The following is a 24,352-nucleotide window of genomic DNA, read 5'->3' on the forward strand; positions in this document are numbered from 1 at the left end:
ATTTGAACACAGTGTTCTTGCATTGAGTAAGTGCTTGAGTGGAGGCCCAATGTCCATCTGCTGCCTTAATACTAAACCTCTAAATATATGTGCATAGATCTTTTTCCCCACACTCATATAAATATATTTACATATGTACATTCCAGTCTTTGGACCTCTATAAATACCCTTGGTCACCTAGTTTGCATGTGAAAATTTTAACATGTTTTATAACTGAGCAATTCAGCTCTAGACACACGATATCATAGAGAAATGATATTCAAAGAGAAATGTACATGAATATTTGGTCATTGAACAAGGAAGACCAAAGAAGAATCAATGCATTTGAACTTTGGTATTGATGAAGAGTATTAAAAATACCATGGGCTTCCAAAAGAACAAACAAATCTGTCTGGGAAGAAGCACAGACAAAATGTTCCTTAGAGGCAAGGATGGTAAGACTTCATCTCATGTACTTTGGACAGGAGAGACCAGGACCTGGAGAAGGATGTCATGCTTGGTACAGGGGCAACAAAATATCAGTGGCTGCGACAATGGGCTCCAACATAAGAACAATTGTGCGGATGGCGTAGGACTGGGCAGTGTTGCCTTCTGTTGTACTAAGGCCCACTAGGAGTCAGAACTGACTCAATAGTACCTCACAACGAAAAGTGTGCCGTTTACTTAATTATTATTTTGCTTTTCGATATAGTTGTACCAATTTATATTCCTATCGGCTGTGGATGGGTTCACAGAGCACCTTACCACTATCATTTAGCACTATGAAAGGTTTCCAGTTTTGCAAATATGGTGCATGTAACAGTCCCTTTTGGAAGCCTTGCTGGTGCAAGTAGTTACCAGTTGGGCTGCTAGCCTTAAGGACAGCTGTTTGAAACCACCAGCTGCTCCTCAAAAGATGAAGCTTTCTACTCCCATAAAGAGTTACCGTCTTATGGGGGTGGGAGAGGGCAGGTTAAAGGGAGACGATGTCAAGGAATACAGGAAGGAAAAAAATGTTGGAAACTGATTGTGGTAGCAATTGTACAATACTGCTTGATGTTAATGAACTATAGAATGATATAAGTATTAACTCCCAATTAAAAATTTATTTAAAAAATAATAATTATTATAATTTTGGAAACTCACATGGGAAAGATTCCTATAGGGTCACTATGAGTGACTCATTATAAATCGACTTGATACCAATGAGGTTTTTGTTTCGTTTTGTCACCTTACTGTTTTAGTTTTCCTTTTTCTGATTGGTAGTGAAATTAACTTTGTAGAATTATTGGTCATCTGGGTCCCTCGGGTCACATCCTTTACTCATTTCTGAATTGTCTGATTCTCTTGATTCATAAATTTCCTTTTTTCTAAATATTGATCCTGTGTTATTTCTACTCTCATAAAGAGTTGCTGTCTCAGAAACTCACAGGGCAGTTCTACCCTGCCTATATATAGTGTCACAATGAGTTGGAATCAACTCAGTGGCAGTGAGTTTGGTTTGGGTCGGTTATTTACAATGTGACTTTCTTTTCCCAGTCTGGATTGTTTTTTCTATTTGTTTTAGTGGGGCCTTGTGGTAGTTACATAATCTGTTGTCAACCTGAGACTTAAGAGTGAAGGGGTGGAGTTTAGCCTGTCAATAGGTTGCAGCTTGATGACCTCATTTGGAGCCCCTAAGGACATAAATAACTCACTGGAGGCAGGACACTTGCTCACTCCCAGTGAGACATTCCTATTGAAAAGACACATGGAGCCACGTGGAGACCTCTGCCAGCGCTGAGATGCCTCCACTGCTACTGGATCCAAAAGGCTTTCCACCCACTGGTCTGTGGCTTCCTGCACTCAGTGTCATTGCATGGCTGTGTGAATCTAAACAGCAATTAATAAACTAGTATTAGACATATGGGCTAATATTGGACTATGGACTTGATCTGAACTGGGCTGTTTCTCAATATACAATTGCTCTTTTATATAAAGCTCTTTCTTATACACGAGTGTCTATGAATTTGTTTCTCTAGTCAACCCAGACTAACACAAGCCTTTAGACTACAGTTAGGCCAAGTGGCACAGAGACTTAAATATTGGGATGCTTAAAGGCTAGCCTTTGAAATTGCGAGTCACTCCGTGATTTACAGCCTTGGAAACACCTGAGAGTAGTTCTACTCTGTCTCTAGAGGGTTTGAGTTGGAAACAACTGGATGGCAGTGGCCTTGGTTTGAGATTACTTCTATTTGCAACTGTGTCTGTGATCTTATGTTGTACTTTGCATTAAATTTTCTAATTCCTGTCTATAATGGATTGACCACATTCTCCTCAAGCCTTTTACTGGTTTAGATGTTTTATATCCCATTTCTATTTTTAAAAGTATTCCTTGAATATCATTAAAAATTTTATTTCTAAACTACCTATTATGGTGGATTGAATTGTGTCTCCAATAAAGATGTGCTATAAATTCCACTACACACATTGGAATAGGGTTGTCTTTATGATGTTAGGGTGCATTTCTAATCAATGTCTTTAGAGATATGAGTGGGCAGGCAGAGGTAGGGGAGGAGAGATACCAAATTACACATAGATCACTCAGGATCCAAGGACCTCCCTCCAGATTTCACACAGAAATCTTTTCCCCACAGTTGGCATTCTAAATTTGGATTTTCAAGCCCCCCAAACAGGGAGAAACAAAGTTTGTTTTGCAAACCCATCAATTGTGGAATTTCTGTTATGGTAGCACTAGATAACTGGGCCACAAACAAACTGAATTTTGGGAGTCCAGTTCTGAGTTTTGAAAAATACACAGTTGTATGGTCACAATAAAGACAGGGAAGTCCCATCACCTGCTGCCCCCCAAATTAAAAAAAACAACAAACAACTACTCCTGCTATCACTTAGTAGTCTATTCCTCACCCCACCAAACATTTGCTAATCGTTGATGTTTTCTATTCCTACTTTTGCCATTTACATAATATAACCTAAATGTAATTATACCATGCCTTTTGACTTTGGTTTTTTTCATTTAGTGTAATACATTGGAGACTTCTTCTCATTGCATGTGCCAATCAAATATTCACCCCTTTTTATTGCCGAGTAGTATTATTCCATTGTATAGACCACCATAGTTTTATCCAATCACCAACTAAAGGGTATTTGGGTTGCTTCATGTTTCTAGACATTGTGCATAAAGCTGTTATAAATACTTACATACAGAGGTGTTTTTGTGAATATAAGTTTTTGTTTCTCTTAAGTACCTAGGAGTGGAATTTCTGAGTAGCATTACATTTTAATTTTTGAGTCCCAAACCAATAATTTTTCTTCCTCTGAACCAAACCTTAGTATTTATTAACACCAAACACTCCCCCTCCATCATCCATATTTATATTCTGATCTTACTTATACCTTCCCCAACAAAATTATAGACACTTAGTTGATGCCTATTGAGATATGACAATGTTTCATTTTTTTCATCATCATTGCTTCTTGTGTCCCATTCTTTTGCAAAAATTACATTTTAATACCCTACTTTGGATCCAAAATTGAGACAGTACAAAATGTCCTATTATTATATTGGCTCTTGACATTCCAAAAATACCCAGCTTTGGATAATAGGACTTAAATATTCCTTCTATGAAATCAATGATCTGTTCTCAACAGTTAAGCTTTCTAGTCTATTTGCATGGTTTTGTGAAGGAACCATTTTTTTTGCTTGATACTTAAAAGAGTTTCAGTTAAAAAAAGGTGAAGAAGAAACACGTGATTTATTCTTTGTCAGTGGTTTGTTGTTGTTTTGTTGTATACTGTTGCTTGGTTTTCCTCTGTCTTGTTTCCGTGCATGTTATTATCTCCACAGGTCTGTCTAAATAAGATAGGATGGATGAATGATCTGGAGGAAAAACAACAGACCAAGAGTTCTGGGGGGACTTGGGATACGGGGAGGTGGGGGGGGGGTAAGGAAGTGGTGTAAACAAACCCAGGGACAAGGGAACAACATGGGATCCAAATTGGTGGTGAGGTGGGAGTGGCAGGCCTGGTAGGGAATGATCAAGGGTAAGGTAACATAACGAAGAGGTATAGCTGTAACCCAGGTGGGGACGGAGCATGATAGTGGCGCAGGAGGAAAGTCAAGGGAAATAGAGCAAAGAGCTAGGAGGCAAAGAGCATTTATAGAGGTCTAGACAAAGACATGTACATATGCAAATATATATATATGAGGATGGGGAAATAGATGTGCCTATATTTATAGGTTTAGTATTAAGCTGGCAGAAGGACCTTGGGCCTCTACTCAAGCACTCCCTCAATGCATGAATATTTTCTTCTATTAAATTGGCATTCTATGATGCTCACCCTCCCGACACAAATGCTGAAGCCAAAGTAGGTGAACAAGCAAATGTGGTCAAGAAAGCTGATGGTGCCCGGCTATCAAAAGAGATAGCATCTGGGGTCTTAAAGGCTTGAAGATAAACAAGCGGCCATATAGCTCTGAAGCAACAAAGCCCACGTGGAAGAACACACCAGCCTGTGTGATCACGTGGTCCCAAAGGGATCAGTTATCAGGTATCAAAGAACAAAAACTCATATCATTGGGTGCACACCTCCATGATACAATCGCCGAGGACAAATGGGTGCACGAGCAAATGTGGCAAAGAAAGCTGATGTTGCCCAGATATCAAAAGAGATAGTGTCTGGGGTCTTAAAGGCTTGAAGATGAACAAGCGGCCATCTAGCTCAGAAGCAACAAAGCACACATGGAAGAAGCACACCAGCCTGTGCGATCAAGTCAGGGTGCAATGTAGCAGTGATTAAGAATAAAGCTTTCCTCCAGTTCCTAAATGCTTCCTCCCGCCCAACTACCATGATCCGAATTCTACCTTGCAAGTCTGGATAGAGCAGAGGATGTACACTGGTCTAGATAGGAGCTGGAGGCACAGGGAATTCAGGGCGGATGATACCTTCAGGACCAGGGGTATGAGGGGCGATACTGGGAGGGTAGAGGGTGAATGGGTTGGAAAGAGGGAACTGATTACAACCATCTACATGTGACCTCCTCCCTGGGGGACAGACAACAGAAAAGAGAGTGAAAGAGACACCAGACAGGGCAAGATATGACAAAATAATCTATAAATTATCAAGGTCTCATGAGGGAGGGGAGAGCGGGGAGGGAGGGGGAAAAAGAGGACTTGATGCAAAGGGCTTAAGTGGAGAGCAAATGCTTTGAGAATGATTAGGGCACAGAATGTACAGGTGTGCTTTAAACAATGGATGCATGGATTGTGATAAGAGTTGTAGGAGTCCCTAATAAAATGTTAAAAAAAAGAAAAAACACACATGGAGTAAGCCTCTGGTGAGCACCCTCTGAACAGAGACTAGGGATTAGAACAGGCAGAGTGGATTGGAAACAGCATTTTTGAAGATGTCGTTAGGTTAAAATGTCAACACGCTATCATTCGGTCTCCCTTTTGATCAATTTAAAATTTGTTCTAGTTTTTAGCATTGTTAGTTTTTTGTTTTTATGGTTTTTTTCTGTCGACGCAATCGAGGATGGCAACTGCATTAACGGTTACTTGGGGTATGGAAGGCGAGGTGGGAAGGAAGCTACTCATTTGAGTACAAGAATGAAGGGAATGTTCTACAACTGACTGTGGGTAGGATTTTACAATTCTTTTCATGTAAATGAACTGCTGAATTGTGTGATATTTGAATTATATAATAAAAATAAACTTAACATGTTAAAATCATTTGACTATTGGTTTTTGCAGTACCAAAAATGGGGAAGGGAATGAAGACTCACATAAGCACTAAGAATTTAGGGAGGATAGAGGTTTCATTCTACTCGCCTCTTTGCTTTAGACACTTGATATGCTCATATGCAATGTCCTCTTTTAAAAACAATCTAATGTAAAACCATGTTGATGTCACGGGACACTTGAGATTTTTAAAAACATACTATATATTATAGAGAATAATAATTTTTACACACTTTTCAAAGTAGAGTACCTTTCTGCCTCATAATCCAAGGTTTTAAATCAAAGATATATTCAAAACAAATAACTGCAAGATGCCAACTTCTGCACTGCACCTGGTCTACTCATTCATCAGCAGTCCTGATTTTAGGAAGACGTGTCTTGGTTTCACTTGTATTCCAAACTGTACTTTTTGTTATAAGGTTAATCTTGAATAATTGGGAGACTACTAATTATCCTTTTAAAAAGTTTGGAGAAATAACAGGACACCAATGATTTATGCACATTAATGATTAACCAACAAAGGAATCTTGTTTGTAATTAAGTACAATCTTTGTGCTTAATACTTTTCTGATTGTTTGAGACCTGTTTGTCACCTTTTCTGGAACTAACCTGGTGGTATTTACCCAAAATTGTGAATGTTATCAAATTCCACCAAAATGTACACTTTCAAATACCGTATATACTTGAGTATAAGTAGACCCAAATATCACCCAAGGCACTTAATTATACCACAAAAACTGCATTAAAATGTGCTGAAAAACTCGGCTTGTACACAAGTATATACGGTAGTTATTACATGTATTTTGCCAGTTTAAAAAATTAAGAGTTTGAGAAAGATTTTATTATGAATTAGGGGATAAGTGAAAGGAATATGTTGCTTTGGATGGACTTGACAAAATATTAAATATTAATATATTAACTCAGGACATTTGGAAACATTAATGGTCAACACCAAATAAAAGGGTTCTAAATCGGAGTTGTTTTTTACCCCTGTGACACTAGAAATATCTCCTAAAGATTGTTAAATAAAATGTATCACGTACAAATGCTTCTGTATTTCTACAACTTGATGTTATAAAAATACCCCAGTTTTTTTCTTTTTTAACAATTTATTGGGGCTCATACAATTCTTATACCCCAGTTTTCTTATAGCAAGAAAATAATTGAACGAATTACTTCCAGGGAAAATGTGTTCACTATTCTACTGAATAAATAAGGTCTTATGAAGACTATGGGGAGAAAAAAAACTCATTAAATAAGTACACTAGCAAGAATGCCACAAAAGTATTAATTATGCAAATTCCTATTGCTTTTTTCCTTTTAATGAATAGTTGCTTTTGCCAATTGTATACAAATGAGAAGAGACCATGTTTATAACACTCCTTTGCTCACAGCATTAAACAGAGTAATCAACAACAGAAAAGTGGGTGAAGGGAGACATTGGACAGTGTTAAGACATGACAAAATAATAATTTATAAATTATCAAGGGTTCATGAGGGAGGAAGGAGGGGGCAGGGAGGGAAAAATGAGGAGCTGATATCAAGGGATTAAGTGGAGAGCAAATGTTTTGAGAATGATGAGGGCAACGAATGTACAAATGTACTTTACACAATTGATGTATGGATTGTGATGAGTTTTATGAGCCCCCAATAAAATGATTAAAAGCTAAAACAGTCAATGTAAAATAAGACCATGGATACGAGAGTAAAACAACAATCAAACCTCTCAACTTTTGGACACATATCATAAAAAAGAATCTCAAAAATAACATAGTAAGTTAAAACTGTTCAAAAGATCTGGAACTAGTTTAAAAATTCTTAAATTATGGTTTGACACACATCGACCACTCCAGGTAAGTGTACTGCAGGTCACTCGGTCTGAGGGCACCTCACTACAGCTGGAATCAAATGTTTGCAGGGCGGGGTGGAGGAAGAGGAATGCTGATGAGTGGTAGACAAGTGGATAGGTGTGATGTCCTCCAGAGGGAGGCGACCCTGTCAGAGGGATGAGTTTTACTGATGGGAAGGGCAACACAGGAGGGGGGAGGGTACAGTCATGTTTGGAAGAATAGAATGGAGGTGCATGTCTGTTGAGGGCAGGGAAGTGAGGGTTGACCTCCAGATGGGGTGAGGAATGACTGAGGATGCTTTAGTTGATTTCAGTGTCTGGGCAATGTCTGGGGGTATTCCAGGAACCCAGGCCAGACACTGAGACACTGAATTCTGGATCTTCAGGGCACACGGCATACTCTCTAGAGGCTGCATAAATGAGAACCCAAACAGGAACGTGGGTATATCTCAAAGGTGCTGCCCTCTTGAAGTTGTGTTATATATATATATATATTTTGGTGAAACTCAGAGACATTGAGCCTAGAGGGAAAGCACAAGGATTCTAGTGGGAGGGGCGTTATAGCGGGTGGGGGAGATAAAAGGGATTGTCAAGGAGTCCAGGAAGGAAAAATGTTTGGAGACCAATTATGGAAGAAATTGTACAATTCTTGTTGACATGATTGAACTGTGCAATGATATGACATATGTATTAACTTCTAAGTTACAGCAAAATAAACAGGAAAAAATGCATAGGGCCCAGAATGGGTTTGGGGCTTGCATTAAATCCTAGCTCCAACTCTACATTGTGACCCTGCTCAATGCTGACTTTTTGGAAGAGAACACAGAAGATATGGGTGCTATAAAAAAAATGGTGAAGAATCTAGATCAATGGTTTTCAACCTTCCTAATGCAGTGACCCTTTAATACAGTTCCTTATGTTGTGGTGATCCCGAACCATAAAATTATTTTCATTGCTACTTCATAATTGTAATTTTGCTACTGTTATGAATCGTAATGCAAATGATATACAGGACGTGTTTTCATTGTTACAAATTGAACATAAAGCAGTGATTAATCACAAAAACAATGTCAGTGTATATTGTGAAATATTTATTTCTAATCACAAATCAATGAAATTTTGTCTTGAAGCATGATGTAGCATGGGTAAGTCTTCACGCCAGGTCCTCATATGTGGGCATATCTGCATGTGAGCGGAGTCACCTGGAAAGGGTAGAATGGTGTCTCTGTTCCTAAAACCATCGAAAATGTGTTTTCTGATGTTCTTAGGCTACCCCTGTGAAAGAGTCGTTCAACTCCCAAAGGGGTAACAACCCGGTGGTTGAGAACTGTTGATCTAGATAGTACCCAGCTAAGAGATAAAATAATGTTGGGTCTAAAAGATTTGTCTACAAACAAGTAGTCATCTAAGAGAGATGTCAACTAAGTCCACATGGAAGTACACCATCATCAGTCACTGAAGGATTAAAACCCAATTTAATCTTAAATTGAAGGAGGAAAAGGTATCAGACCCTAAATTGTTAGAATCGGGTGTGCAAACTGCAATGGATTACAGTGGAGTCCAAGATTCATTTGTGGAATTACCTAGGAAATAAGCCTCCAGAGAACTCCCCTCATCTAAAAATATAGGAAAGGAGGAAAGTGGTAACTAAACAGTGTGCTTGAGACAGAGGAGTATAGACGATCAAAGGCATAAATCTGACCTGAAGAGTTAAAACTTTATCAGTAGATCCTCCCTATGATTTAGGCCAGACCTGATCTGGTTTCCAAATTTTTCTATAATTTTTGTTTATAAAGTTTTCTCTGGTTTTTGTTGTTCGTATTAGAGTGAATCTCAAAAGTGTTATTATGTCAATGGAGGTTACCCTCTTGAAGCTGTATTGTATGATTTTCCATTTTTCAGTATATGAAACCTAGGATTGATGAACTTAGAGGGACGGCAAATAGAATAAGGGGTTTGGAGGGTGGGGTGCAGTGGTAGAGGTGGGTAAAAGGGCGACGATGTCAGTGCATCCATGCAGAAATATTTTTTGACACTGATTGTGGTAGCAATTGTACAATTTTACCTGACATGATTGAAATTTGGAATGATATATGCACTAAATCTCAACTACTAATAAAAAATTGTGGTTTCATAAGGATCTTAAGAAACAGCTTCAGGCATCAAAGAACAAAAAATCATATCACTGGCAGTACACCTCCATGATAGGATTGCTGAAGACAAATGGGTGCATAAGCAAATGTGGCGAAGAAAGCTGATGGTGCCCGGCTCTCAAAAGAGATAGTGTCTGGGGTCTTAAAGGCTTGAAGGTGAACAAGCGGCCATCTAGCTCAGAAGCAAAAAAGCACACATGGAAGAAGCACACCAGCCTGTGCCATCACAAGATGTCAAAGGGACCAAGTATAAGGCATCATGCAAAAAAAAAAAAGATATATGTATAAATATATGTGTATATATATATATATATATATATATATATATATATATATATATATATATATATATATATATATACCATATTGAATGAAGGGGGAAGAGCAGAGTGGAGACCCAAGGCTCAAGTGTCGGCCACTGAAGATCCCCTCATAGAGGGGTTTAGGAGAGGAGATGGGTCAGTCAGGGTGCGAGGTAGTTCTGATGAAGAACAAAGCTTTCCCCAGATCCTGGATGCTTCCTCCCCCCAACTACCATGATCCGAATTCTACCTTGCAGGACTGGATAGGGCAGAGGTTGTACACTGGTGCATTTGGGGGCTGGAGGAACAGGGAATCCAGGGTGGATGATACCTTCAGGACCAAGGGTGTGAGGGGCGATGCTGGCAGAGTGGAGGGTGAGTGGGTTGGAAATGGGGAACTGATTACAAGGATCCACATGTGACCTCCTCCCTGGGAGATGGACGGCAGAGAAGGGGGGGAAGGGCGACTCCGGATAGGGCAAGATATGAAAAAATAACGATGTATAAGTTACCAAGGGCACATGAGGGAGGGGGGAGCGGGGAGGGAGGGGAAAAAAGAGAGGACCTGATGCAAAGGGCTTAAGTGGAGAGCAAATGCTTTGAGAATGATTGGGGCAGGGAATGTGCGGATGTGCTTTATACAATTGATGTATGTATATGTACGGATTGTGATAAGAGTTGTATGAGCCCCTAATAAAATGTTCAAAAAAAAAAAAGAAACAGCTTACTTGGAGGGAAGGTGAGGTAGAAAGGGGGACCCGATTATAAGGATCTACATATAACCTCCTCCCTGGAGGACGGACAACAGGAAAGTCGGTGAAAGGAGACGTCGGACACTGTAAGATATGACAATATAATAATAATTTATAAAGTATCAAGGGTTCATGAGGGCGGGAGGAGTGGGGAGGGAAAGGGAAAAGATGAGGAGCTGACACCAAGGGCTTAAGTGGAGAGCAAATGTTTTGAGAAGGATGATGTGGCAATGCATGTACAAATGTGCTTGACACAATGGATGTATATATGGATTGTGATAAGAGTTGTATGACCCCCAATAAAATGATTAAAAAAAAGAAACTGCTTACTGAGGGGAGGAGTCAAGATGATATCCAGGTTGGATCACATCCTGTTGTCAGACCAGAACATTTAGAGGTAAGGAGGCCAAAACTGGGAGGCTGGGTGCTAAAAGTAGATTCAGTACATTAGTCTGGTTCAGACCTTCCCTGCTATTTTCACACACGAACCAAGTAGAGAACTTGGTGAAATGCTCTAATTTACTGCATCTGCCCATGGGCTCCATGACTCCCCACCAGGTCCAGCAGGACAGCACTCACCACCCCTTCCTGTGCCTCAAGAATTTAGTCCCACAGAGAGCAGGAATTCCCCCACGCTGCTGTCAAAAGGTGGTTATAATCCCAGGCTTGTGGAAAGCCTCCAAGAACTAGCCACAAGACCTCACAATGGAATTCCCTACTCTGATATCCACCCTGATCCAGCAGTCTAGGGCTTTGCTGCTCCCCTTTCCAGCCAGGAACAGAGTGACTACATAATCCACCTGCTTTCCAACTCTACTATGCCAGTGTGGGTAACATTAGTAATTAGACACCAATTTGAAGCAACTGAAGACCTGCTGGGATATATATCTGTGAAAGAATGCAGTACCCCAGAGCATAACCTTCAATGCAGTGAAGACAGCGCCGGGTTGGCCCCAAACCTACTCCATTAATCTTGTCCCCAGTCCCTGGGGGATAGCATGGCATAGCCCTGATACCAAGGCACCCCACAAGCCCATTATAAAAAGGGGAAAATATGTATTTTAAATGCTTTCAGTTCTGGGCTGTGTACCTTTGTGTAACTTTGAATGTAAGCCACCAAAGCTGTATCCATTAGCATAGCATTAACAATAACAAGACAGCCAAAACTATAATCCCCAGAGCACAGTCTAGGATTTTAACAGAACAAGATAGGAAAAGCCAACAGGTTCTGATAGACACAGCCCAAGCCAACAACTAGCTCCTACCAGTTTGGGGCTCAAGTTTTAAAAAGGTTGCAAATTGTGTCTAGACAATCCAGATGCCCAGGCCTGTTCCCTTACTGCAGGCCCACTCTCAACTTGCCCAGTGGCATACCTACAGTCACCTGCCTCAGCCCAGCCTCTGGGACCCCCACTGCCGCTGGCCATTGTGTTGCTATGCCACCATGCCTACATAGTAGTCAGAATGACCAACGCAGTAGACCACAGGTAGGCCTTGAAAACTCTTACCAGTCACACACGAGAAAAAAGCTCAGGGATGATCAGTCTCCCAGGAACATAGCACCCAGTTCTTCCAAAATGACACGCAAACAGCAACATACCTCAACAAGAAAACCAAACACAACAGTGAGTGAAGTAGTAAGCCTAATGACGCTCATAGAAGAATCAGACATTTATCTGCCAGAAAGACAGAAATGTTTATAATTCTGCTTGGGTCAGATACAGGATATGAGGGAAGCACTGCAGAAGGAGGACACAATGATAGAGGAGACAAAGTTCACAATAGAGGGGATGAAGTCCACGCACCAAAGGGAAATACAAGAAATAATGAATGAAATATCAGAAGCAAAACACAAAATCATGAACTGAACCAATAGATGAGAAGAGGCAGAGAATCGTACCAGCCAACTCAAGAACAGGCAGGCTTCAACAAATGGGAAAGATAGTCAAACAAGATAATCAACGAGGTAGAAGAAAACCCGAGAACAATGTCAGATGCTATGAAGAAGTTAATATTCAAATAATTGGTCTATTAGAACAAGAAACAATGAAGTCAGCAGCTAAATTAGCAAGGGAATTCCTGGAAGAAAACTTCCCCTGCTTAATGGATGAGAATCAGACATTCATACAAAAAGCAGAGAGAACACCAATTAGACTAAACTTCAGCGGAACTCACCAAGGCACATAACAGTGCAATTATCCAACCTCAAGAAAAAAGAAAAATTTTAAGTGCAGCAAGCAAAAAAAAGGGGGGCAGTGAAGTGGGGGAACAGGCCAAACCCAGATGTACCTGTCATTCTAACACAAAGAAGGGGAAATGGGGACAGGGAGGAAAGGGGGGCTGAGAAAAAGAGGGAGACGATGGCACGGGGGAGCAAGGCACTAACCCACCTATGAGGAAGGTATTGTTCACGACTCTACAGAAAAGGGGGTGTGCAAGCAGACTCCAAGGCGTGCCAAACCTCGAGGGATAAGTAACCACATGGAGCAAGTCATGAACATAGTGGGCATTAGGGCTGGCCCAAATCACAGCCAATCTGACCCCCTCCCTAGAGTAATGTGCTACAGAAGACCAGCAGTAAACCTACTGGTTGGGGCGAGGGGCCAGTCTGCAAAGTCCACACCATAGCAAATCAAGAAGATAAGGGAGAACATTTGAGTCTAGACCCCATATCAGCACTCAAAGCCTTGAAGATGATGCCCTTGCACAAAGCTAAGGCACAGAGAAGACTGTAGGGCCAACAGCTCCAGACGATCGCCCTGAGCTGGAGCATACTGCGACAGAGGGCAATATTGGGCAGTTACCGGAAGCTCTAAGGACCAGTGGGGGTGATAGTCATGAAAGATAAGCAGAAAGACTTATCTTTCGGTTTGCCCCCCCCCCCTTTTATTCAATCTTTCATTTTGTCTCCGTTATTGTTAGTTTGCCTATATAAGATAGGTATGGGAAGCAAGCCCAAGGAAAAAGAAACTGGACAAACAGTTCTGGAAGGACTGGGGGTGGGGGTGCAATGAGCAAATAATGTCACCGACAGGGGAACTAGGGAATTAAAGTCAACAATGAAGAGAACAGAGATCCTGGGATTGTTGGAAAGCAAGCTAGCTGAGAGGAATTACTAAGAGTCAGTAGGAGGGCAAGCATGAAGGTGGGGCAGGAGGAAAGTAAAAGGAAACAGAGGAAAGTTCTAGGTAGCAAAGCTATGGATAGAGGTATAAACCTAGGTGTATACATATGCAAATATATTATTCTAAAAATAGAAGTAGTGGCCTAGGTACATATATTTATATGGAAATACACTGAGGTAATGAACAAGACTTTAGGTCTCTGCTCAAGCCCTCTCTCAACACAAAAACACTTTATTCTAACAACCTGGCGTTCTGTGATGCTCACTCTCTCCAGCACAATCACTGAAGACAAAATGGGTGCACACGTCAATGTGAAGAAATCTGATGGTACCCAGCTATCAAAAGATACAGTGCCTGGGCTCTTAATGGTGTGAAGTAAAACAAATGGTCATCAAGCAGAGAATCAACAAGCCAATGGAAGAAGCACACCAGACTGTGCAATCATGAGGTGTTGATGGGATCGGCTGACAGGCATTAGAAGGCTCAAAACAAACAAATAAACAAAAAACCCAGTGTTGAGAATGAGAGGGGCTGGAGCAGAGACCCAAAGCCCACCTGTAGACAATAGGATATCCCCTCACAGAAGGGTCACAATGAAGAGATGAGTCAACCAGAGCACAGTAGAGCTCTGATGAAACACACAATATTCCTTTGGTTCTTCACCCCATTTACCATGAAACCAGTTCTCCCTTTCACTTTGGGGTAGACTGTAGCATTTACATTGGTACATGACACACAGAATCCAGGTCAGATAAACCCCTCAGGTACACAAATGGAAGCAGGAGGGTAGGGGGAAGGAACGGGAAACCGATCACAATGATCAACACATAACCACATCCCCCTCCCCTAGGGGGAATAACAATAGAAACAATGGGGGAAAGGAGACAGTGGTTGGTGTAAGATAGACAAATAGTAACTTAGAGTTTATCAAGGGATCACAAGGGCGGGAGTGTGGGGGAGGGAGGGGAAAAAGAGGATCTGATACTAAGGACTCAAATAAAAAATATTGAGAAACTCATGAAGGCAACATATGTACAAATATGCTTGACACAATTGATGTACAGATTGTTATAAGATCTGTAAGAGCCCCCAATAAAATCTTCAAAAAGGAAACAGCTTACTGGTAAAATATATTGCTCAGAATATCAAGTGTTAATAGAAACATCAAGTGCCATCAAAACAAATGAAAAGCAACCAGTACTTCACCTTTTGTTATTCTCAACTTATGTCTAGACTCATTTATTTCACATTGACTATGAAATTGCATTTGATAATTTCAGTGAAATAATGCTTATAGTCCAAGTTTGACATGCTTTTGAAAAAAATAATGACATTTCAGAGTACTCATCTCTAGTATTCCTGGAGCTTTCATTTCACTCTTTTCCATACCCTCTCCCTACCACCCTGCTACTGAAGCATTAGACCACCATAAAAATGAAAAGGGAGGTTTAAAAAACCCATAAAACTGGCCAGTGTGAATTCTTTAAAAGAAATCATTAAGAACATTTGAAATTGGACATCCCCTTGCAGAAGAGCCAGGGGGAGGAGACAAGCTAGTCAGGGTACAATGCAGCAATGAAGGAACATACAATTCTCCTCTAGTTCTAGAATGCTTCCTAACACCACTTATCATGATCCCAATTCTACCTTACAAATCCACTGGACCAGAGGATGTACACTGGTACATATAGGAACTGGAAACACAGGGAATCCAGGACAGCTAAACCCCTCAGGACCAGTGGTGAGAGTTGTGATACCGGGAGGGTGGAGGGAAGGTGAGGGAGAAAAGGGGAACAGATTACAAGAAACCACATAATAACCTCCTCCCTGGGGGACGGACAGCAGAGAAGTGGGTGAAGGGAGATGTAAGATGGTGTAAGATATGACAAAATAATAATGTATAAATTATCAAGGGTTCATGGGGGAGGGGGAAAAGGGAAAAAATGAGCTGATACCAAGGGATCAAGTAGAAAGCAAATGTTTTGAGAATGATGAGGGACACAAATATATAAAGTGCTTGACACAATGGATGGATGGTGATAAGTGTTGTATGAACCCCCAATAAAATGATTTTAAAAAAACATATTTGTTCTACATCCCATGACTTTATACCTTTTTAAAAAATATTTGTGTACAGATCCTCTCCAGAAAATTTTTTAAATAAAAGTTTTATTGGAGAAAAATAGAACCACCACATACACAGAGAAAAAGAGCACAAAAATTCAACTGATACAGTACAACTGAAAATTACAATTATCCAATATTGATTTCCAATCTCTTAAAGAGTGCTCCTCAACTTGCTTTTTAATCATTTGCCAATTTTCGGCTGAGACAGCACACAAATTTTCCAAATAATAAGACCCTTGGGGAAAGGACCTGCTTTCAAGATAATGAAGGTATTATCAAGCTCCTCCTCCTTGCATAATAATCTATACATCTCAGAGACTATCAAGGATGAGTTCGAACACTGATGGAGAAAGTCCAGTGTGCTCAAAAGGAAACCAGTAATAGATGCACTCAGATGATGAGTGCCGACAGGGAGGAGATTTCAACAATACAGACAATGGCTTGTCTAAATAGAATTAGGCAGGAATTATAAATACCACATGTAGCTAGACAATAGTGTACAAGTATATGCAATTAGAGAGAAACAGGCAGCATTCTTAAAATAGCTGACCACACGGGGGCTTTGAGAACTCAAAAAAATAAAACAAAAAACTATCAATGATAGACATTAAGACAAAAGTATTCTCAGCTGAAGTTTGAGACCTAAGTATTTCTCTTGGCTCCAAGTAGGCACAAAAATATGCTGTTGCAAAAAGCATTACAATTGTTCTGATTAAGGGGGAAAAAAAACCTAAACATTGCATTTTCTGCATCTCCTTTCCCTTCAAAGACTGGGGGGTGGTGATAAACAATTATGAACCACCCTCAAAAAAAAAACACCCTTAAAATACAAAAAAACACTGATGGTAGAGAAGCCTTTTGCACAAATTACCAACTAGAACAATACTTTTGGTGTTTTGAATGTACAAACACTCCTGGGACTTTCTCCTGGAAAGCAGGTGTCCAGTGGCTATGAGAACTTTTTAAGCAATTTTAAATGGAAGAGGATCAGTATGACATAAAATGTGAAGTCCTCAACAAAAAGATGTGTGGGAAAATTTTGAGGAGCTTTCATGTCTAGGGCTAATTACCAAATTAAGAGGAGAGTTGGGATTCTTCCCAAAACACAAATGAAAAATCCTAGAAAGCCTATGTAGGAAGCTTGTAAAAACTAGAATTGGTCCAAGTTCAGACAAAACTGTCCAACAATATCTAGAGTCTAAAGTATGCTTAGAAGTCACTGAGGGATTTGTAATCATTTACAAAACATGTTGAATTTGGTCTCTTCTGCAATTTCCACATTATGTCCATTTTTAATACAAAATTAAAAAATGTTGGATGTTCTAGTGTAACTGATCATCAATCTTATACATCAGCTATTTTTATGAGGATGTGTTAATTACCACAGTAAACTCAGGTCTAAGCCATGTGACACATCCTACACTTATAAATGGCATAGTTTAGGATGTGTATTTACAGATTGTATGTTAAGCAACTGTCCCTCTACTTGAAAACTTGTTCCAAAATAAGGTCTTAAAAAAAATCCCTTTCAACTTAACAGAACATCATCTAGTAAAATATCAATAGCTATGACAACTGGTTTTTGTTTTCAAGGGGATTCACAAAACAGGTGAACAACCAAATCCAGGGTGGTTTTTCTATTTGATAAATACATCCAGAACTCTGTACAGTAAATAAAGTTTGCATGCAATTTAAGTATCTTTAAGTGACCTTTTAAGCAAATAAATCTTTTGCTTATTAATTGTGTATAAGAACCCCACCCCCCTGTTTAATAGTCATAGGGTCCTCTTCCACAGTTCCAGAGAGGAATCATGAAGACCAGGTACGTTCTTAAAGAGCTTTCTGCACTTCATACTAAATAACATGCAAAGAGTTCCAACAGCATTCTTCTTAAAGATAAGTATTACTCTTTAAATGGCATGTTAACCACTGAAAAAATCCACTCAACTATTTCCATTACATGGTTTCATTTGGTCATCGATAGTATAAAAGAAGTCAAATAACATAGGATCAACATGTTAGTTTATCCACTGGCTATTGCATACGACACCAAATGCTCCAAGGCCAACATTTTAGGCAATATAGTTGTACTGGTTTGGATTTTCTTTATCTCGTTCCATGTAGTCCCTGTCAATTAAGGATTCTATTCTCTTCTTGAGATCAGCAGGCTGTAAAATAAAATAAAATAAACTTCCAGTGCAAAGCTTTTAACATCTGGGTACTTTTTGCCATCATCCCATATATTACAAAAAAACATTTAGTTCACAGAGTAGTAGCCAGTGTATTTCAGCTGGCTTAATGATTAAAATAAATACAACATACCGTATTAGATTTAATGTATTAAATCACTTTTAAAAAGTATAAAGGAAATAAATCAAGTTATAGCTTTTGTACTACAGACAAAACATATCCTCCACTCGGTCCATCCTTATCATGTTGTGATGTGACAAATTATGTTACTTTTCTGGTTTAAAGAGGTCTTTTTAGGACTACTCTCTACAGAGTTCAATACAAAAGATGAAGTTATCAATTCACTTGGGGGAACATGGTATAGATTAGACAATGCTATTTCATTTTGCCAAAATAGTTTTAGGAGCAAAGTAGATCTTTACTTTGGACAAGTTAGATCTCAAAGTTAAAGCTGTACTACAGAAATTACTATTTTAAGAAATGGTTCATCAAATGGCAGTATTCTTAAAATAATGAAGCAGCCTCTCATATTCAGATCTTTCAGGATCAGCCTCTCAAGTAAAATGTAACTGCTATCTATTGGAAGTGATTTGGATTTCTGCACCCTACCTGTGAACTAAAGCGTATAGATTCTTCATGCGCACATTTTTAGCTCTGAAGTATTAAGGTTCACTAAATGCCCAGTATTACGAGGTAATAAAAATAATCTTGAACCTCATTTCTCAGAATATATAAAATTGTGCAAGTGATACAGAGGGCTTTGAAAGGGAAAAGAGTTCACCAGGACTCATTAGTATGGTAAGTTAAAACTTCTGTCTCTTCAAATTGTTTGAAACCAAACCAAACCCACTACACTGGAATTGATTCCAACTCATAGTGGCCCTATACAAAGTTTTTGTGGCTTTAAAATCTTTAGGGGAGCAGACAGTCTCATCTTTCTCCTGAGCAGCATCTGGTGGATTTGAACTAATCATCTTATGGTGAGAAGCCAATGCCTATGGCTTTAATCTAAGGTAAGATTTGTTTCTGAAAATCGAATGTATTCGCTTTTATTCATGATAAGTTCATTCAGTACCACGAAGAGGCACCTACCTTTACAGGAAACTTCAATTGGTTGTACACTTCAGAAACAAGAAGATTGTGGCTAAGTGTCTTTCTCATTTTCATGATCCGAACAATTGCAGCATCTATCTGGTACTGTCTGTCCTGAAATACTCTTTCTGTAGTGCTTGCTTGTTCCTCAACCTAACAACAATAACAATTTTAAAGTAAGAATTTTATCTGAATTTTAAACATAATTATATCCGCAAATTGTGTTTGTGAGACATGACAAAAATATTATTTGAAATATTTGAATTTCTCTGAACACACAAGCTAAAACCAACCTGGAGTTGACTGGATGGCAGTGAGTTCAGCAATCCTATAGGAGAGGGTAGACCTGCTCCTGTGGGTTTCTGGGCCTAACACTTTACAAGAGTAGAAAGCCTCATCCTTCTCATGTGGACCAGCTGATGGTTTTCAACTATTGTCTTGTATTCTGTTCTTGAACTCTTCTAAATATGTTGTCAGTCACAAGAAGCTGTTGGTCAAATTTCTGCATGACAATTGCTAATCTATAGTGTGGTTGATGCAAAACGTAGCTCTAACCAGCTAATAAGCTCATTAAGCAGAGTCAAACAGTGTTGAAAATTCCGATCTAGAAACTAGTGGTTTCATAAATAGTAAACAGAAATGTTTATTACACTTGTTCTTGATTTAAGATAAATCCAGATGTTTAGGAGTCAGCTTCCCTAACTCGATGCTTAAATGAACACAGTCATCTTTTAAGGAGGTAAATGCCTTTGACTTGTACTTGAATCACATAGTAACCTGTAGATATTAGACCCTGACACACATTAAAACTTACTCTTTTCAAGCAATGCATTAAACATTTGTTTCACAAATGCTGCAACTGTCATGTCTTTCTAATCAAAGTGTATTACAGATTCAAGTGGCAAAAATTAACCTGTTAGTCACTTTCACCATTAATTAAAAAAAAAAACACCTGTCATTCTCCTACATTTTTCACCCAAACAACCTATTAACGCTTAATGTGACGATCTTTAGTACTGGCGAGGACACATGCTGCTTGAATACACATAGTTGTATGGAGAAAGACTGAAAACGTTCACACACCACTGACCCCCCCACCCCCAAATCTATTTATATGATTGTACCCTAAGGGGGTATGATCAGAGAGATCACAATTTAGTTACAAAGACATAACTTGAAGTTTTATTTGTGATACTTAAGAAAAACACCTTAACATTGGACGGTGATTGAGTAAATTATAACTCAGCTATGTATATGTAAAAGAGCGTTATGCAGCAATTTGTTCCCTTTTGAAAACATCTAAAAAGATGACATTTTCTGAAGATTTAATGTTAAAAACACAGGAAGGTTGATAATCACCTCCCTCAAAAATACCTTATGAAATACCGCAATAAATTAAACCAAATATATGTGTAGAAAATATTAGCCAAATACATGTATAGAAAAAGTTAGTGGTAATACTATACATATGCATTTTTATTATGAACCTACCATCCCAGTTTATAGGACCAAGAGAAAACAAAACACATACCGTCTCTTTCATCTGGATTTGATTGATCTTTATTCTGAAAAGTTTGTGTCTGAAGTCATCATTACAAATGAACTTGTCACCATCTTCAATATCTTTGCCCTTGGGATTTTTCGCCAGCACTCTGGCTTTGCCACAAGCCAATGATTGCAGTGTTCTCCGTAACTCTCCATCCTCTGAAGAAGCAGCAGCAGTTTAGTTGTTGCTCGCTCATCTCTATGAACAACTATTATTTAACCCCAACTGAACATCCACCCCAGCCTCTTTTTAAACCAGCGCCTTGGGGTCTGCCCAAAGTTATGAATTTATCTTTGCCTTATCCACTTGCTTTTCTTCCCTAGGTGTCCTTTAAAAGTTTCAATTATCATTTTATTTGGGTAACTGTCAAATTCTCAGAAATGACCTTTCCCACATTTAAAGACCACCTACCTGTCCCTGGCTACTTGACCATCAAGTCCAAGATGTCTACGTTATTCGCTGCCATTTCCAAAGAAATGTGAATTCTTCAACTGCTATTGGTGATACTACCAACCTACTGTGGATGAACAATCCTGGAATCCTCTGTCACTCTTCCTTCTCATTCACAACCCTCCCCTACATTATCTAGTAGTTGCTTCATTAGAGACAGATGGCCCTTCTCCATTATCAATGGCCTCCCCTCCCTCTAATATAAATTTCTACCACTCTATGCTTGAGTTACTGTTTCTAGACTGTAATTTCTTTGAACTCCAAATTGCCTTGCATGCTGATTCCAAGTTAATTGTCCAAATAAATCACTTCCATCATGGTATATATTTAAGACTCTACAAGGTAGGTTTCACCAAATTTTCTTTTATTCTTTTTCCTGTGTGTGCTAGATTTTTAAGGCTCTCCATGACCTTGTTCTACCCAGCTTCCTTCTCTAACTTCATTTCTCATTCTTTGTTAAACTCTTCATGATCCAAGCCAGCACTATGCTTGATGCTAAGCCCAAGGCTGTTCTCCTTGGTAACATGCTTTTCTCCCTAATGGTTCATGAAAGTTTTCCCAATTGTGCCAGTTTCCAGTGAAGGCTTGCTTCACCAAACTCTTTACACTTCTAAGCATATTGGTACTTAATGGTTTTGAAAAGATTTCAAATGTTATTTTTTCCTCTATTCCCCATGGGATCCAGTAAGAGCTCTGAGGAACAGGATTGTTCCTTTGCCATCCCCAGGGCTCTTAACACAAGCCAAGCTGACACAGTGGGCCCTTGGAAATGACTACTCATCAACTGATTCAACACAAACCTATTCCAGTAGCTTGCTTGATGTCTTCTAAACTGAATTCGTCTCCTTCATTAAACATTAGCAGCACCAGTGTTTGAAAGAGAGAGACCTGGAGTTCTTTTTTACCCTGTTGGGAGATAAAGCAATGGTTAGGGATAATTAAAACAATAAACATTTTAAAACACACGAACAAGAAATCAAAAAACCTCTTATAGGAAAAGTGTTTTTCAATTAGTGGATGTAGACACATGGATTAGCATTATCCAGAAAAGCCAACTCAGGTGCAAATACATTATGTTCAGCGTGATCCTGCCTAAAATCAGAGGAAGCATTAGGTGACCTTTTCACAAGGCCTTTTAAAAAGCCTGATAATTCAAACAGAACAAAGCCATGAAAATTACTAACTAAATCCTATGTCATCACAGAGATTTTGTATGAACAGCAGGAAACCTTGATTTCAAGTGAGTTTTTAACTTCTTGATACAGCTTAAGCATCAAGAGCTGCAGCCATTTCTGGAAATTAGACACAAGAATAGCTTCTCCTTCGCTCCCAACTCTATGCTCTCACCCAGCAAAACGTTTCCTGTTAAGAGGTGGCCATGCTAATTTTGCGTCCACAGGTGGGGAGTGGACTATTATTTCTGGTTCTGCAGCAGGAGCAGCCGATTGTGGAAAATACCCTTCTTGAAAGAGACTGAAGCACATGCAACGCTGTGTGGCAAGCCATCACTGCAATGGGCCACTTGTTGCGATGATTCTACAACTGCGTACACCTTCAGGTTGTGAGGTATAATCGCAATACTAAAGATGAAGGTGAAAACTAAACTTTGGGACTAGCAACTTACCTCTTTAAAATCTGCTTTCAGTACACAATGTCCTAGAGTTGATTGCCACTGAAGTTTACGGCCACTATGTTTACCTAGGTAGAATGTCTTGAAAACCTCCTGAAGTTTTACCATCTAAAATAAATGACAAAGTATTACTTAAGCTCAATAAGCCAATACCTTTCTTTGCATCACCTTGTGTGTACTAAGCTCAGGACACTCCTTTAAGACAATAATCAGTAATAGGTCCAGTGATCACTTGAATGTCAGGTAGTTTTCTACCACACCTAATAGGTTCACTGTTCTTTCATTTTATTTTTCACCAATTTATTGGGGGCTCGTACAACTCTTACCACAATCCATCCATCCACTGTGTTAAGTACATTTATTACCATCATTTTCAAAACATTTTCTTTCTACTTGAGCCCTGGTTATCAGCTCATTTTCCCCCTCCCTCCCCGCCCCTCCACCCTCATGAACCCTTGATACATTTATAAACTAGTATTATTTTGTCATGTATTATGCTGTCCGCTGTCTCCCTTCACCCACTTTTTTGTTGTCCATCCCCCAGGGAGGGGGTTATACATAGATCCTTGTGATCGGTTCCCTCTTCCTACCGCACCTTCCCCTTAACCTTCTGGTATCTCTACTCTCGTTATTCGTCCCGAGGGGTGTATCTGTCCTGGATTCCCTGTTTCCGGTTCCTATCTGTACCAGTATACATCCTCTGGTCTAGCCAGATTTGTAACGTAGAATCGGGATCATGACAGTGGTGATGAGAAAGCATTAGAAAACTAGAGGAAAGTTGTATGTTTCATCAGTGCTATACTGCACCGACTGGCTTGTTTGTCTCTTCCCTGTGACCCTTCTGTAAGGGGTTGCCCAATTGTCTATAGATGGGCCTTGGGTCTCCACTCTGCACTGCCCCTCATTCAGAATGTGATATTTTGTTTTGGATCTTTGATGTCTGATACCATGGACACCTCATGATCACAAAGGCTGGTGCGCTTGTTGTTCCATGTAGACTTTGTTGCTTCTCAGCTAGATGACTGCTTGACTATCTTCAAGGCCTCAAGACCCCAGACACTTTACTTTGTGATAGCCAGGCACCGTAAGCTTTCTTTACGGTTCACTCCATGCTCACTATTTTCATAATTCTAACACTGAACAATCTGCTTCGGAAACACTGCCCCTCTGTGCAGTCCTGGGTCCCAAATTTCACTGCTGCTCCTGTGCTAGTTTTGTTCTTGCTTAATGGAGTCATTTTTTTCTTTAGCTTTATTGGCATATACATACTTCACTTATACAACTTAGTTGTTCAATTATCAATGGGAATCTTTTACAATGCTCTGCCTATGCCCATTTTCTTCTTGTTCTCTCTAGATTCTCCCTCTATGAGCTCGTCTCCACAGAGGACCATCAGAAGCCAGCTCTCTAGCCTTC

At 39.6% G+C, this 24,352-nt stretch overlaps 1 protein-coding gene across 5 annotated transcripts in view; it reads right to left on the reverse strand.

The window, feature by feature from the left end:
* Nucleotides 1–16,059: 16,059 nt before the first annotated feature.
* Nucleotides 16,060–24,352, reverse strand: part of CUL4B (cullin 4B) — a 136,163-nt gene continuing 127,870 nt past the window's right edge. For all 5 annotated transcript variants that reach the window (XM_075539528.1, XM_075539527.1, XM_075539529.1 and 2 more), the window contains 5 exons: nt 22,931–23,044; nt 22,107–22,212; nt 20,842–21,014; nt 19,311–19,463; nt 16,060–18,196 (listed from right to left, as the gene is read on the reverse strand). In XM_075539528.1, coding sequence (XP_075395643.1) covers nt 18,101–18,196; nt 19,311–19,463; nt 20,842–21,014; nt 22,107–22,212; nt 22,931–23,044 — 642 coding nt within the window. In that variant the 3' untranslated portion in view covers nt 16,060–18,100. The remainder of the gene's footprint in view (nt 18,197–19,310; nt 19,464–20,841; nt 21,015–22,106; nt 22,213–22,930; nt 23,045–24,352) is intronic.

The sequence above is a fragment of the Tenrec ecaudatus genome, chromosome X (genome assembly GCF_050624435.1).
Source record: "Tenrec ecaudatus isolate mTenEca1 chromosome X, mTenEca1.hap1, whole genome shotgun sequence".
NCBI lineage: Eukaryota > Metazoa > Chordata > Mammalia > Afrosoricida > Tenrecidae > Tenrec > Tenrec ecaudatus.